This window comes from Dipodomys ordii, unplaced genomic scaffold, assembly GCF_000151885.1.
Source record: "Dipodomys ordii isolate 6190 unplaced genomic scaffold, Dord_2.0 Scaffold79, whole genome shotgun sequence".
Lineage (NCBI taxonomy): Eukaryota > Metazoa > Chordata > Mammalia > Rodentia > Heteromyidae > Dipodomys > Dipodomys ordii.
The window spans coordinates 1311142-1324451 of NW_012267295.1; the positions used below are offsets into that span (position 1 = coordinate 1311142).

At 56.3% G+C, this 13310-nt stretch overlaps 2 protein-coding genes across 2 annotated transcripts in view; both read left to right on the top strand.

The window, feature by feature from the left end:
* The window catches only part of Rangap1 (Ran GTPase activating protein 1), a 27511-nt gene extending 18721 nt beyond the window's left edge, over positions 1–8790 (top strand). The window contains exons 6-15 of the mRNA XM_013024924.1: positions 548–841; positions 1290–1403; positions 2181–2280; positions 2370–2454; positions 3790–3967; positions 5293–5412; positions 6121–6223; positions 7471–7559; positions 7704–7825; positions 8204–8790. Coding sequence (XP_012880378.1) covers positions 548–841; positions 1290–1403; positions 2181–2280; positions 2370–2454; positions 3790–3967; positions 5293–5412; positions 6121–6223; positions 7471–7559; positions 7704–7825; positions 8204–8273 — 1275 coding nt within the window. The 3' untranslated portion in view covers positions 8274–8790. The remainder of the gene's footprint in view (positions 1–547; positions 842–1289; positions 1404–2180; positions 2281–2369; positions 2455–3789; positions 3968–5292; positions 5413–6120; positions 6224–7470; positions 7560–7703; positions 7826–8203) is intronic.
* Positions 8791–10336: 1546 nt separating this feature from the next.
* Positions 10337–13310, top strand: part of Chadl (chondroadherin-like) — a 12015-nt gene continuing 9041 nt past the window's right edge. The window contains exons 1-3 of the mRNA XM_013024779.1: positions 10337–10344; positions 12159–12327; positions 12911–13307. Of these exons, the coding sequence (XP_012880233.1) occupies positions 10337–10344; positions 12159–12327; positions 12911–13307 (574 nt within the window). The remainder of the gene's footprint in view (positions 10345–12158; positions 12328–12910; positions 13308–13310) is intronic.

Sequence of the window (13310 nt, forward strand, 5' to 3'; positions counted from 1 at the left end):
TGTGTGTGTGTTGTGTACCGGTGCTGGCCAGAAATGGTTTAAAAACAAAAAATCAAGTGGTAGAGCAGTAGTCTTAAGCAAAAGAAAACCCAAACAACAACAAAAATCAGGGACAGTGATATACACCTGTAATTCTAGCTACTCAGAAGGCTGAGATCGAAGGATCACAGTTCAATGAGACGCTTTTTTTTCTCTCTTTTTGCCAGTGCTGGGGCTTGAACTCAGAGCCTGGACAGTGTCCTTGGGCTTCTTTATCACTTTACCACTTGAGCCACAGTGCCAGTGCCACTTCCAGCTTTTTCTGTGTATGTAGTATTGAGGTATCAAACCCAGGGCTTCATGCATGCTAGGCAAGCACTCTACCACTGAGCTTCCTTCCCAGCCCCCGACTCTTCTCTTCCTCCAGTTAACCTTCAGAAAACTGGAAATGGCACTGTGGCTCAAGTTATAGCGTCCTAGCCTCGAGCAGAAAAGCTCAGGGACAGCGTCCAGGCCCTGAGGTTGAGCCCCATGACTGACCAACAGAAAGGAAGAAAAGCAAACGAAGGTTTTGACTTTTCTCCTGAGACCCCAGCATGCTCCAGGCCAGTGCAGGTGGCCGTCTGTGCCGGTGCGTGCGGCTTTCCTGCCCGCTGGACACCACTTAGTGCCTGCCTCCCACCCCTTCCTTGTGTCCTTGCAGATTATTGGGACTCTGGAGGAGGTCCACATGCCACAGAATGGGATCAACCACCCTGGCGTCACAGCGCTGGCCCAGGCCTTCGCCATTAACCCCCTGCTGCGGGTCATCAACCTAAATGACAACACCTTCACTGAGAAAGGCGCCCTGGCCATGGCTGAGGTGAGGCCACGCTGGAGGGCTGGACCTGGCTCAGCACCGGGGCGGGGCTGTGATGCCCCGCCTCCTCACCCCAGCTCATTTGCATGCATCCACATGGTCTCAGCTCCCCAGTGCCTGTCCCTGCAGCCTCCTGCTCCCCGGTGGCTGCCTGGGGGCTGCAGCCAGCCTTCTCAGTTTTGAGACTTTCTCCTGTGAGTCAGAAGAGGCAAAGAAGGGTTGTAGGCAATGGAGTGATCTGTTGGGTTTATGCTTCAGGAAGAATTCTGGCCAGAACACAGGGCACAAGGTGGTGATGATTCAGCCAGGGGCCCAGGAAGGGCGTGACAAGAGCTGATGAGACATAGAGGTGACAGGGGACACAGAAAACAGTGCGTGGGCATCCCGGATGCCATCACGAGGGCTTCGGGCTGAGGCCACACCCTAGCCTCTGCCCCTTGCTTCCACACAGACCCTGAAGACCTTGCGGCAGGTGGAGGTGATCAATTTCGGGGACTGCCTGGTGCGCTCCAAGGGCGCCGTGGCCATTGCAGACGCCGTCCGTGGGGGCCTGCCGAAGCTGAAGGTGAGCGGTGGTTCTGACTGGAGCTGCTGTCCCGTGTGCAGGCCTCCTGCTTGTGGAGGGAGGCCCCGGCAGCTGAGGGTCTGGTCTGCAGGCAGGTGAGCCTGGACAATTCCAGCACCTCTACTTGTATGGTATTTGCGTCTCTTCACCCCTTTGAGCCAGTTTCTTCATGTTAAAAACAGGAGGTGTGTAGCCGGGCGCAGGTGGCTCTCACCTGTCATCCTGGCTACTCTGGAAGCTGAGATCTGAGGATCGTGGTTCAAAGCCAGCCACAACAGGAGAGTCTGTGAGACTCTTGTCTCCAATAAACCACTCAGAAAACAAGAAGTGGCGCTGTGGCTCAAGTGGTAGAGTTTCACCTTCAGCTGAAGAGCTGAGGGACAGTGCCCAGGCCCAAAGTTCAAGACCCAAGAAAAACAAGAGTGGTGGTGTCTACCATTAGTTACTGTAAAGTTTTCTGTAGGTCCAGGGCCTTCAACTGAGCGCCTCACATTCTCGCTTGGTTATTGTCTCATAGCTGGTGCTTGGGCCATGTCTCCATTTCTGGCTTTTTGCTGGCTAATTAGAGATGAGAATCTCAGACTTGTCTGCCTGAGCTGACTTTGAATGCAATCCTCGGATCTCAGCCTCCTTGAGTAGCTGGGATGACAGGTGTGAGCCACCAATGCCCGGCCCTGGTATTGTTTTGATTGTTGGTGGCCTACCTTTCTGCCCACACCTACCCTGCTGTGGGACAGCCAGGTCTTCCCTCCCTCCACCCCGTCCTTCTGCTCTCAGGAGCTGAACCTGTCCTTCTGTGAGATCAAGAGAGATGCGGCCTTGGCCGTGGCTGAGGCTGTGGCAGACAAGACGGAGCTGGAGAAGCTGGATCTCAATGGTAGGTGGGGTGGGGGAGGTGTGCCTCAGCCCCCCCTGCCCTGCCCACCCCGCCCAACTCCACCCTCACCGCCCTCCTACCTGGGACAGGCAACGCCCTGGGAGAAGAGGGCTGCGAGCAGCTTCAGGAGGTCCTGGATGGCTTCAACATGACCAAAGTGCTGGCTTCCCTCAGGTAAGGAGCGGCCGCCGCACCTGTCTCTCCTTCCTCTCTCGCCCAGAGTCTGTGGGTTGAGCTCAGGGTCTTTCAGGTCTGTGTGGAAGCAAAGGTCAGAGGCCCAGCAGCCCTGGTGACGTTAGCAGTGACGTCCCGAGTCAGCTCCACATCTCCTCAGCTCTTCCCCTTCCTGGGCCCCTGGCTCAGTCACCACCACCTGTGTCCCTTGTTCTGGCCAGAATTCTGAACCATAAATCAAACACATAACTCCATTGCTCACAACCCTCCCTGGGTCCTTGACTCACAGGAGAAAGCCTCAAGCACGAGAAGGCCCCAGTGTGTCATCTCCCTTTCTTGCTCTCCATCACTCCTGGAACACCTGTTAGAACCCAGATTATAACAACCAGGATCAAAGAGGCAGGGACCCATCTCAAGTCCCTGGGCCTTCCATATTGCTCTGTCTTCCTGTAACACTTCAGACACCTGTGCCAAGTGCTAGGGTGAAACGGCTGAGGCAGCAAGATAGAAATGAGCCAGACGCCGGTGGCTCACGCCTGTAATCCCAGCTACTCAGGAGGCTGAGATCTGAGGATTGCGGTTCAAAGCCAGCCTGACAGGAATGTCCAAGAGACTCTTGGCTCAAGTGGTAGAGCGGTGGCTTTCAGCTAAAGAGCTCAGAGACAGCGCCCAGGCCCAGAGATCCAGACCCATAACGGACAAAAAAACTGTGTGTATGTGCATGCTTGTGTGTGTGTGTGTGTGTGCCCGTGCGCGCGCGTGTTTGTGAGTGTGTGTGCGCAGGGCAGGAAAGCTGGTATGAGGTCTGGTCCTGACATAGGAAACAGCAGGTCTGGAGGGTGGGGGTGGGGCCTGACCTGCCAGGAGACAGGTTTGTGTTGTTCTCCAGAGGCTGACTAGAAAGGATGAGGTAGTGAGAACTGCGGGGTGTGCCCTGTCGGTGGGGCTGGGCCGGGCCCTTGTGGAGGCCCGAGGCTCCGCGGGGCCAAGCCTCCAGTGCGCACAGTGAAGAGCAACGGGAATGGCTTTCCTCCAGGCAGGAGTTCTCCGCCTTCTCCTTCTACACACAGCTCTCCTATGACGTGAGCTTGCGTGGCTCTGCCGTGGACAGCTCAGCCTGCCACTTCTCCCAGATCCTTTCCTCCACATCCACGGGGATCTGGGGCTTGTTCGGGACAGGGTCCATCCCGCGTGGCCTCCCTGGACAATGAGAGAATGAGTGATGTGCTCCCTGCTGATCCTCGTGCTCCCTTGGGGCAGGCCCCCCCCCCACCCTCTGAGCTAGCCTGGGCCGCGTGGCAGGGAGGGTCTCACAGAGCCCGCTCCTCTCCGCAGTGATGATGAGGGCGAGGATGATGAGGAAGACGACGAGGAGGAGGGAGAAGAGGACGAGGAAGAAGAGGAGGAGGAGGAAGAGGACGAAGAGGAGGAAGAGGATGAGGAAGAAGTGCAGCAGGAAGGGCGAGGAGAGGAGTCAGCCACCCCACGGAAGATTCTGGACCCCAACAGTGGGGTGAGTTCTCTTTTGTTTTGTATTTTGTCAGTCATGGGGCTTGAACTCAGGGCCTGGGCGCTGTCCCTGAGTTCTTTCTGCTCAAGGCTAGTTCTCTCCACTTTGAACCACAGCTGTATTTCTACGTTTCCTGGAGATGCATTTCTCACCAACTTTCTTACCCGGCTGGGTTCAAAGTACAATCCTCAGTCTCAGCCTCCTGGGTAGCTAGGATTACAGGCATGAGCCACTGGGGCCTGGCTTGTTTATTCACTTTTGTAATGCAACTGTACATAGGTACATAGTATGTATATAGGCAAAATTGTAAGGTCTGGAGGCATGGTTCAGTGACCAGAGTGCTTGCTTACTAGTAATTAGGCCCAGAATTTTAAACTGTCAGTAGTGGCAGAAAAAAAATAATAACAGCCTGGTGCTGGTGGCTTACTCCTGTAATGCTAGCTACTCAGGAGGCTGAGATCTGAGGATCATGATTTGAAGCCAAGAAGAGCCTCTGAGGCTCATCAGTGACCTACTCGGAGCTGAAACCGATGCTGTGGCTCAAGTGGTAGAGCACTAGCCTTGAGCAGGAGTCAGGGACAGTGCCCCAGCCCAGTTCTGAACTGGCCATGAATGTGACAGATTGATTTGGTGTTCCCCAATTCATCTGTCATCCAAGATCCTAAAGAAGCTCTCAGAACGCCCCACTCACGTCTCTTTGGGCTTCTCTGGTCTGCAAGCTGGGAAAGCAAGGCACTTCTCAGATGTGGGTGTTTGCTTGGTGCTTGCAGGCACCCAAACTGTGCTGCGGTTCCTAATGGAGTCTGTTTAGCCCCCGTGTACGCCATCACTGGGGCATTGTGTGGCGTGATGAAGAGCACCTTGAAGTCCTGGGGAGGGGCTTACCCTGTACCCCCAAGGCTTCAGGACCAGGAGTCAGCACCAGCATCGTAGACACCCCCCTCCTTTGGGGGCTGCACTTAGCAGGGAATGATTTTTATTTGTAATTTTTTTCTGCTGGGTCATGGGGCTGGAACCCTGGACCTGGGCACCACTGTCCCTCAGCTCTTCCGCTCAAGGCGAGCTCCCTACCACTTGAACCACAGGGCCATTTCCAGTGTTCTGGTGGTTTAGGGGAGATAAGAGTCTCATGAACTTCCTGCACGGGCTGGCTTTGAGCCATGATCCTCAGAGCTCTGCCTCTTGAGTAGCTAGGATTCCAGGTGTGAGCCCTCAGTGCCCGGCTGGGAGTGATACTTCTACACCTCGACCCCAGCGGGCTCCAGTGAGGGGAGGGTGGAGGAAGGATCTGGGCTTAGGTCCTTAGAACGGCTGTGTGTGTTGTTCAGGAGCCGGCCCCAGTGCTGTCCTCGCCACCCCCCACAGACGTGCCCACCTTCCTGGCATTCCCCTCCCCGGAGAAACTGCTGCGCCTCGGGCCCAAGGGCTCCGTGCTGATAGCCCAGCAGGTAAGGCTGCCTCGACCACCCCCGGCCCTGCGCGTGTCGCCCCAGCAAAGGGCTGCGTCTCGAGCCACCTGGATGCCGTCAGGCAGGGGCCTGAGCTGCCCCGACTTTGAGACGGGGGAAGCGCTGGGTCGGTTTGCACTCGGCCTCAGAACTGCCAGCGACTCTTCCCTGTGCAGCCACGCTTCCAGCCGGGGTTTTTTGAGAGTTTTTTGTGGGGGGAGGCGAGAGGCGCGGGCAGTTCTGGGGTTTGAACTCAGGAGCCGCAAGCTTGCTAGGCAGGGCCAAGCCTGCAGCCAGCCCTTTCAGCTTCTATCATTTTTGAGTGGGGTTTGCATGGATGCCAGGCTGCGTGACGATCCTCTCATTTCCGGTTTCCTCACAGCTGACTTGATAGACACTGCCACTGCACCATCTTTTTTTTTTTCTTTTTTGTTGGTCATGGGGCTTGAACGCTGGGCCTGGGCGCTGTCCCTGAGCTCTTCGGCTCAAAGCGGAAGGCTCTGGCTGTCATGGTATCTAACGCTTATTCACTCATTCCACCTGCTGTGGGCAATCCAGCCAGACACAGGGGAGCCTGCCGTGAGCTGAGAACTGGCCTAGCTGCCCACGTCCCATACTCTGCCAAGACCTCTTCTCCCCAGTCTCCCCCATGTGTTTGAGCCCCGGGGCTCTGGTTCTTGTCACCAGCTGCTGTCTCTGTGTTGCTAGACTGACACATCGGACCCTGAGAAGGTGGTGTCTGCCTTCCTGAAGGTGGCATCCGTGTTCAAGGATGAAGCTTCTGTGAGGGCCGCCGTGCACGATGCAGTAGGTAATGCAGGCGCTGGGGGGCTGGGCGGCTCATCCCCCAGTGCTTGGCGCCGCAGATGACGCTGTGTGGAGCCTCTGTGAGCCCCCAGTGGTTCCATCGACTGGTTTTTGCCATGGGCTAGCCTGTGTGCTGTCAGTTTCCAGCTGGGGAAACAGATCTTTCCCAAAACCACGTAGCTATATGTTGTTAGAGCTCATCCTAGGAGCAATCAGTGTAGGGCTTGCCTGCCTAGAAGGCCATAACAAGGTCCTGTGTTCAAGTCATGACACATCCTATCAGGAGGTTTGGGCTGAGCCCTTGGGGGTCAACACATCGCTCATGAGGCTTCCTTCATTGGCACCACCCTCTCCTTTCCCATTCTGTGACATAAAGATGGCCAGGCAGGAGGCTCTAGAACCATCTTTGGGAAGCTGAGGAGCATCTGTGGAAATAAGAAGCCTGCATTCTTCCCTCTCCTTTTTTTTTTTTTTTTATAAATTTTTATTTTTATTTTTTGTGAACATACTGTACAGAGGGGTTACAATTACATGGGCAAGATAATGAGTACATTTCTTATCAAGCATTGCAGCCTCCTCTTTTTTTTTTTCTATTGTTGTAAGGCCTGAATTTCTTTTTTATCATTTTTGTTGGTCATAGAGCTTGAACTCAGGGCCTGGGCGTTATCCCTGAACCTTTTCACTCTGCCACTTTGAGCCACAGCACTATTTCTGGCTTTCTGATGGTTAATTGGAGATGAGTCTCATAGATTGTCCTGCCTAGGCTGGTTTTGAACCATGATCCTCAGATCTCAGCCTCCTGAGTAGCTAGGATTATAGGCATGAGCCACTGGCGCCCAGCTGAAGCCTGAATTCTTTTCCACAGAATAGCAAATAGCCTGGCACAATCCCAACTGGTCCCTTTGCTTCTCTCTCTCTCTCTCTCTCTTTGCTTCTCGCTCTCTCACACACACACAATGGGGCTCTCCATCACACATTGGGCTGTCCCCACTGCATGAGGTACATACTGTGGGCCTTTCACCACACCCATTTTAGCCTGTGAAGCAAGGTGGGGACAGTGAGCCCTTCCCCCTTCGCGGCTGGCAGTTGTCCCTTAATCTAGTATCTGTGTCATCTCCACCGTCCCTCCCCACTTCTTGCTAGGGCAAGATGGCAGGAAGACGGGGCTAAGCCTGTGTGCATGAGGTGCGTGGGTGCCCTGGGGCTTGAGCCTATCCACACACACAGCTGCACTTGCTTCTGCCCTTGCAGATGCGCTCATGAAGAAGGCATTCAGCTGCTCATCCTTCAACTCCAACACCTTCCTCACCAGGCTCCTGGTCCACATGGGTCTACTCAAGGTGAGGCTGGGAGCGCAGAGGCCCACGTGGGGAAGCCGCGGTTTTCATAACAGGCCTGCACCACATGGCTTTGTCAGAGTTGGTGGGGATCCAGGGCTGTGCAGGTAACACAGGAGATTGCCCACCCTTTCTGTGTTCTTGCAGAGTGAAGATAAGATCAAGGCCGTTCCCAATCTCTATGGCCCCCTGATGGCGCTGAATCACATGGTGCAGCAGGATTATTTCCCCAAGGCCCTTGCACCCCTGCTGCTGGCATTTGTGACCAAGTGAGAAGAGTCTTATTGTGTGTGTGTGTGCGCGCACGCGCGTGTGTGGGTGCACATGCAGGTGTGTGTGCCAGTACTGGGGCTTGCACTCAGGGTTTAGCTTTTTTGCTCAAGGCTAGCGTTCTACCACTTGAGCCCCAACTCCACTTTGGCTTTTGATGGTGACTTAGAGATAATAGTCACATAGTCTTTCCTGCCCTGGCTGGTTTTGAACAGTGATCCTCAGATGTCAGCCTCCAGAATAACAAAAATTATCTCCCTTGTAGAATGCCTGAAAATCAGAACAATGAGTCTGACCCAGAAATGCCCCCAGTCCAGCTGGCGGTGGGACTCCAGGGGGGGATGTCTGCCCCCCTCACTCACCTGTCTCCCCCACAGGCCCAATGGCGCCCTGGAAACCTGCTCCTTTGCCCGCCACAATCTGCTACAGACACTGTACAAGGTCTAGACTCCACGCGAGCCTCTTCTCATCCCTCAGCCTGCACCTGTGACTGGAGAGACACTGGAGGAACTGAGCCGCAGCCACACCCCCTGGGACAGGCTCCGCCCCGAGGCAGGGAGGGGGTTCGTCTGGTGTGTGGTGTGTGTTGGATGGGTGCGTGGCCAGGTGTGTGCTTCCTGTCGGGATTGGGGGGGGTTCAGTACTCCCTGCTGGACTGGCTCTGCTCCTCAGTGGGGTGCTGGCCCCCAGACGAAAGGGCTGCAAGCCGCTTTGCCATTAAACTCGCCGCCATCCGAGGATGCTCTGCTGACAACTTGCTTCAGGCCTGAGGCCCTGGTGGCTGTCCCTGCCTCCCTGCCCCACTCCTGGGCTGCAGCAAAAACAGCTGCCCGTGTCCTGTGCCTGCCTTTGTGTCGTGGTTGGGCTGTTTCACATCCAGCCTGGGCCTGCAGCCACTGCCTTCATCACCAAACCAATCATGCCTGCTGTGCTGGCCCCTGGGACTGAGAAGAGACTGCGGGGGACTGGAAGGCTGCGGGGGACTGGAAGGCTGCGGGGGACTGGAAGGCTGTCGGCAGTGGTCAAATCCCTGGCCACCTCATGGACCAGAAGAGAGGCTGGGAGAGTGGGGGGGGAGGGGCTGACCCATGACATGGTCCTGGAATAGGGCTGCGCAGGCCCTGGTGTCAGCGGGGCCCCAGCCTTAGGGGTGCCTCTCTGGCTCAGATCTGTTCCCCAGCCTGGGGAAGGCCGGCAGGTCCTCAGGACAGCACGGTATCTCTGCTCCTCAAAGACTCTTTGTGTTGGGGGAGGGATGGGATCGGGGCTGGGCGAGGGCCACGCTGTGGCCTCCCTTGTGGCCATGACCACCTCATGCTTTCCTCTGTGCTATGTGTCTGGGCTGTGCCTGGAGCTTTTGAATAAAGTCGTGTGGTAGCTGTGGTGGCCAAGAGCCTTCTTTCACCTAAAGTGCCACCTTATTGTGTCTCAGCACATACCGGCCCCCACCTGCCTGAGGGCAGCAGCCCCACCCCCGGACTCCCCCACTTCTAGCTGAGTGTGTCAGGAGAGGCAGTGAGGGGCAGCTGACGGGTTGGTGGAGGTGCTGAGGAGGCGCCAGCCTGCTGCCCGTACCTCGCCTCTTACCTAACCTCTGGGCTCTGCTCCTCTAGTAGGTCTCCGAATGCTTTCCAGACTCGGTTCACAGAACTTGCGAGCTTTGCAAGCAGCAGCCCCTGGATCTGCTGGGGTCACGTCTCAAAAACCCAAGAACCTGGGCTTAGTGGTAGAGCACTGGCCTAGCATGCATGAAGCCCTGGGTTCCGCTCCTCATTACCACATACACAAAAAGCCAAAAGTGCTGTGGCTCATGGGGTAGAGTTGTAGCCCTGAGCACAGAGAGGCTCAGGGACAGAGCCCAGGCCCTGAGTTCAAGCCCCACGTCCAACAAAAAAAACCACATAGGTTTAAACACAAACAGAAAGGGTTAACCATTCTTAGCTCCTTACCTTATTCCTTAAGGCAGCCTTATGAACAAGTTACAGTTGCTCAAGTTGCCTAGTATTGTTTTAGAACAGGATCTAATTGTGCAGCCCAGCCTGGCCTACAGTTTGTCTTCCCTACATCAGCCTCCCAAATGCTGGGGTTGCAGCTGTGCACCACCATGCCAGTCCCATTAGATGTTTTTCAGAAATTAGGCAACAGGCTTGGTAACTATACTGAGCCTGCCCCGGACTCCATGGAGCCTAGAGAATCCCAAGGTCTGCTGAGCCACAGGCTGGCTCTTAGGGGCCCTGCCCTGCTGGCCAGCCAGAGGATTGAGGCCTGGGCTGTGCTGCTGGGTCTGTAGTGGACAGGAGGCCCTGGAAAGCCAGCCACCGCTCCCACCCCTGCCCACAGCCTGGGGAAGCCCCAGCGCCCGGGGCTGCTGACAATGCTTTCCATTCAGCCTTGTCCTTGCTGCCAGGCCTGTGGGCCAAGGAGGGGCTCTCGCCGGAGCCCGGGCAGGGACCAGCGCTGGCTTTTCCCTTGTGCTGTGCCTCCGGACAGTGCTGGCAGTTCCCGGGAGCATGGAGGGGTAAGTCTTCGGGTCCCAAGGGTGCAAAGGAGCTGTGGATCCACTGATGGCCACAGGAACAGGGAAGCCTTCTCTGCCTCGGGCTGGTGGCAGGGACTTTGTTTCCTGAACCAGGGACTGTCCAAGATCTCCCACAGGGGTGGGTCCCCGGGACTTGCTCCGGTGGATTGAGGCCTTGCAGCAGAGATCAGAACTGGTCTTTGGATCCCGGATTCCTGTCCTTTCAGGGCTCTGTCTGGTGAGCCCTCTCGCTGCTCTGATATGAGCACAGACTCGAGAAGGCCATTCAGCTCTGGGGGGCAGAAGGGCCCCAAGGATCCAAAAGACATTGAGAAGTAGGTAGTGGCGATCTAGGGAGCAGCAATGGGGGAGGTTTGGAAGACGAATAGCCCAGGCATGGAGGAAGGCTGCTCGGAGGCCTTGTGGGATACAAGCTGAGAACAGGAGGAAAACCTGGGCAAGTTAGATGACCCCGGTAGCGAGGAGAGGACTCAGCGTGTGCAGCAGCAGCAGAGCAGGCAATGTGCTCGGGAAGGATTCAGCCGAGTCACCAGTGTGGGTTTTTGGTAGTCAGGATTGAAGGAGACAGGAAGGTTTGCAGCTGAAGATGTCAGGCTCCTATCTGTGTTCTAAAAATTCTTGTGGGCTGGGAAGGTGGCTCAGTGGTAGAGCGCTTGCCTTGCATGCTTGATGCCCTGAGTTCGATTTCCTCAGCACCACATAAGCAGAAAAAAAAACCGGAAGTGGTGCTGTGGCTCAAGTGGTAGAGTCCTAGCCTTGAGCTGAAGAGCTGAGGCACTGTGCCCAGGCCCAGAGTTCAGGCCCCACAACCGGACCCAAAAATAAATAAATAAAAATTCCTTGTGGTTGCTGGGTGATGAGAGGAACATAAAGGAGGCCAGGAGAGAGCCATGGTGGCAGCGGTGTCCCTAGGGCATGGGCAGTGGCTGTAGTTGTGACATGAAGGGGGTGGATGATGGGCAGGTGGGTGGGGAGATGGACAGATGGACATCTTGCTCAGGGTGCAGTCTGAAAGCCAAACCTCAGTCTCCTATCCCAGTCCATGTCAGCGGATGGCACTGCATTGAAGGGGAGGTAGAAAGTATTAGCTGAGCACTAATGGCTCACACCTGTAATTCTAGCTACTCAGGAGGCTGAGATCTGAGGCTCACGGTTCAAAGCCAGCCCGGGCAGGAAAGGCCGTAAGACTCTTACCTCCAATGAACCACCAGAGAACTGGAAGTGGTGCTGTGGCTCAAGTGGTAGAGTGCTGGCCTTGAGCTGAAGAGCTCAGGGCCAGAGCTCAGGGCCAGAGTTCAAGCTCCATGACCAAGCAGCAAGAAAGTAAACAGGAGGTCTGGGCTGCTTACCTGCCATGTTAGTGTGGCTCTGAACAGCCAGTGAGTCCACTCAGAATCACACACACCACACCCCCGAGGCTGCCAGTGTTGCTTGAAATCTGAACTAAGCCTCCCGTTACCAACTTAAGTTAGGGGCTTTCTGCTAGGGGAGAGTTGGCCCTGCAGCGAAGGACTGGACCAGAGATGGATGGTGCTTGGAACCCCAAAGTCATCCTCACATCCAGTCAGTCCTCATCGACAGAGTCAGGACTCATCAGGCTCATTTGCTGAGCTTCCATTTCCTCCCATATAAATGAGAGTTGATAACAGGAGTGCAAGGGTGAGGGACGTGGGCCAGCCAGGACTCTTTACTGTCCTGGACCCAAAGGTAGAATGTGGGCCGGGAGCCGCACTGCAGCTGGGGCTTAGTTAAGGGCCCCGCTCCAGTGAACCCACGCCTTCTCCCCTCTCCAGGCCTCAGAGCTCCACCCAAGGCCCCTTGGTGCTGCTGCTGCTGCTGCTAGGCCCAGCTTGGCACACGGCCGCTCGCCGCTGCCCACAGAGCTGCGTCTGTGACAACTCCAGGAGGCACGTGGCCTGCCGGCGCCAGAACCTCACGGAGGTGCCCAGTACCATCCCGGAGGTCAGCAGGGCAGTAGCCTGGGCACAGGCTGGCATGGAGGCAAAGGAGGTTGCAAGAGCCTGGTCTGGCCAGGGGCTAGTAGCTCTTGCCTGTAATTCGGCCACTTAGGAAGCTGAGAGCTAAGGCAGAAAAGTCTAAGAGACTCTTTATCAACCACCAAAAGGCAGAAGCAGTAGGACACCAGCCTTGAACAAATAAAGCTCAAGGACAGCTCAGTTCAAGCCCCAGGATAGAGCCCGATCTGACTGAGAGAGCTCTATAAATTCTGTCTTCACATCTGTAAAATGGGAAGCATAATCAGTAATGGTGGATAACAATCCCTGTGTGACTGAAATACCAGTTACCTATAGTCAAACGGGTTCTTACAGGCCCTGTGGCCAAACTGGGGCTGTGCAGGGTAGGATGCAGTCTCTGCCTCCTATGGAGTCATGAGCTAGAGGGAGGGGAGAGGGAAGATGCACAGGAATGACAGGATTGGGGGGGCCTCATCCCAGGGCTGGGGTGCTTGGCGCTGGGGCGCCAGGCTTTGGGGAGGGGCAGGACAGCGCTGTGCCAATCTGCCATGTGTCCCTCCCGCCCCCAGCTGACCCAGAGGCTGGACCTCCAGGGCAACATGCTGAAGGTGATTCCTCCAGCTGCCTTCCAGGACCTGCCTCACCTCACGCACCTGGACCTGCGGCACTGCGGGGTGGAGCTGGTGGCCGAAGGCGCCTTCCGAGGCCTGGGCCGCCTGCTCCTCCTCAACCTGGCCTCCAACCGCCTGAGCTCGCTGCCCCAGGAAGCCCTGGACGGGCTGGGCTCGCTGAGGCGGCTGGAGCTGGAGGGAAACTTGCTGGAGGAGCTGCGGCCGGGGACGTTTGGGGCCCTGGGCGCGCTGGCCACGCTCAACCTGGCCCACAACGCCCTGGTCTACCTGCCCGCCATGGCCTTCCAGGGGCTGCTGCGCATGCGCTGGCTGCGGCTGTCGCACAACGCGCTGAGCG